The sequence below is a fragment of the Etheostoma cragini genome, chromosome 7 (assembly GCF_013103735.1).
Source record: "Etheostoma cragini isolate CJK2018 chromosome 7, CSU_Ecrag_1.0, whole genome shotgun sequence".
In the NCBI taxonomy this organism is placed as follows: domain Eukaryota; kingdom Metazoa; phylum Chordata; class Actinopteri; order Perciformes; family Percidae; genus Etheostoma; species Etheostoma cragini.
The window spans coordinates 4402727-4405454 of record NC_048413.1 but is presented as its reverse complement, the minus strand read 5'-3'; the positions used below and the strand labels follow the sequence as shown (position 1 = coordinate 4405454).

At 41.2% G+C, this 2728-nt stretch overlaps 1 protein-coding gene across 1 annotated transcript in view; it reads left to right on the top strand.

The window, feature by feature from the left end:
- The first annotated feature begins 1505 nt into the window (after nt 1-1505).
- si:dkey-16n15.6 (organic solute transporter subunit alpha) overlaps nt 1506-2728 on the top strand; it is an 8151-nt gene continuing 6928 nt past the window's right edge. Inside the window, exon 1 of the mRNA XM_034877915.1 lies at nt 1506-1711. Within this exon, the coding sequence (XP_034733806.1) occupies nt 1645-1711 (67 nt within the window). The 5' untranslated portion in view covers nt 1506-1644. The remainder of the gene's footprint in view (nt 1712-2728) is intronic.

The window sequence follows — 2728 nt, the reverse complement described above, 5'->3', positions numbered from 1 at the left end:
CACACACACAGAGACACACACACAAACAGAGACACACAAACACACACACAGAGACACACACACACACACACACATAGACACATACAGAGACACACACAGATACACACAGAGACACAGAAACACACACACAGAGACACACAGAGACACACACGCACAGACACATACAAAGACACAAAACACACACACAGAGACACACACACACACAAACACAGAAAACACACATAGACGCACACAGAGACACACACAAACAGATCGACACACACACACACACAGGAAGACACACACACAGGGAGACACACAGACACACAGACACAGAAACACACAGAGACACACACACAGAGACACACAAACAAACAGAGGCATACAAACACACAGACAGAGACACACATAGACACACACAAACACACACATAGACACACAAAAACACACACACACACAGACACACACACACACAGATAGACACACACAGATAGACACACACACACACACACACACTCACACAGACACACAAGCAGACAGACACACACACACAGACACACACGCTCACAGACACATACACACACACACACACACACAGTGACACACACACAGACACACACACAAACACACACGCACACACACGCACACATAGACACACACACACACAGTGACACACACACACAGACACACACACACACAGACACACACACAAACACAGACACACACACACGCACACATAGTCACACACACACAGACACAAAGAGACAAACACACCTACACTCTCTGTCTCTTTATAAATAACAATGGATAGCATGGTAACAGGGTCTTTGGTGGTAGTATCGTGGTTATGATGCTTGCCTTTTGTGTGGGAGTCCAGGGTTCAATTCCCACAGAACACCTCAACTAAAGATTTCCCCATAAAGACAGTCAATTCCTAGTGATGGCCCAGTGAATATTTTCATTAAATAAAAACGATAATATCTTGTCTGAGGACAACCGATTTTGTGGGTACTAGACTATCAAATATTCATGTAATTTCTGAAATATAAAGAACATGGAAAAAGAGCCTCAATGATCAATCTTGATTATTGTCCGTGAGATAATGATATTCATTTTCAACAAGTGCTATAGAACTTTTTGTAGTGGGACACGTTTGGCTGATACTCAAAGTCGGTGAACTCTGTTCACTGTTTGGTCCAAGCTTATCACAGCTTCTCGCAGTAAACAGTTGCAGGAAATGAACATAACAAATCAAAAACAACGAGCAATAACGCTAAATCACATTGAAGTCATCTTTTCAGTTTAGTCATTCATCCCACTGTTTACAGAAAGATATGGATTTGTGAAGCTTAAACTACTATATAGAAAATTTAGTAGCCTCTCACAGAATGGACTTGGGACCCCCCCCCCCACCTGTCCACCTGTCCACTCACCTGTCTCTAGTCAATCATTAATGTCTCCAGTCAGACAGGAAACGTGGAGGGCAACACGCAAACCAACCCTTCCTGACACCAGGGCATCTCCAGCTTAGTTTGCTGCTGTGTGCTTTGGCTGGCCAAGGATCAGAAGCAGGAGTTTGTAGCTGATTGTTCCTCGCGGGGCTGTCTGTATTTGTTATGTGACAGGTGGGACGGAGACCGAGAACAGCCAAGCATTATACCAAGAATGGGAAGAGGACCCAACTGTAGCTGGGTTGGGCCTGAGATCCCTCTGTCGTCACAGATCTTCAGTGGTAAGTGAAGGGCTCATCAATCATCCATAATCCCGATTTAAGCTCGGCTTGGATTTACGTTCAGCAGTTTTGTTTTGGAAGCAGACGGGTAGTATATTGTTCTGTCAGAAGAACAACACCGCCATGATCGTGTGAACAAGGCCAATCACAGTTATGAAGCTCAAAATGTGCCAACATCTTTGAGGTTTTGACGTAACGTTGTATATATGTCATGTAATATAGTTTGATGTGTATTTGCTTCTGAAACGGCTGTACAGAAGGATTTTGGATGTAGGAAGTGCAACTCAAAATAGAATCCTTTTATTACTATAGAAACAATAGAATCCATTTTTTTTAAATATCATTTAGCATTTTTATTAACACATTATAGCATTTAGCATTTTTATGAGTAAATGATGAGCGACAGAACATTACAATTACAATAACTATTACTTTTTGGTATCTGCAACTGAGACATACTGTATATGCCATAGGCTCCCTAAAATGTGATGATATACATCCTGATATTGTACTTATTTTCAAGACTTATGATTCTGTAAATGTCAAAGACACCACGTTAAAGAGAACTGGTTACAGTAAACCTAGAGTGGGAGATGTGTGTGGGTTCACAGTGGGTCACATCCAACCGTGGAGGACAAAAACAGATGCTGGTTTAAACTAGCCTAAACATCATCTCGGCGTTCTCAGGGAGTCTGGAGAAAGGGTCACCCATGTGCAGTGCATAAGTGAATACACTAAGCTAAAGTTGACTAAAAAGAGGAATGAAAAAAGTCATCTTTTGTAAATTGATCTTAATGCCCTAATTAAAAAAATAGGAAAACTCAAACCTTTAAGAACACAAATTTCTTTGTGAATAATTAATGTATCATAAATGAATAAATGTTCTTCCGTAATATACAGGGGGCATAAGTATTTTAAATTTCCATAGAAGCAGGCAGATTTTTTATTTTTAAGGCCAGTTATTTCATGGATCCAGAATACTTTGCATCCTGATAAAGTAAACCCCCCCCCCCCCCC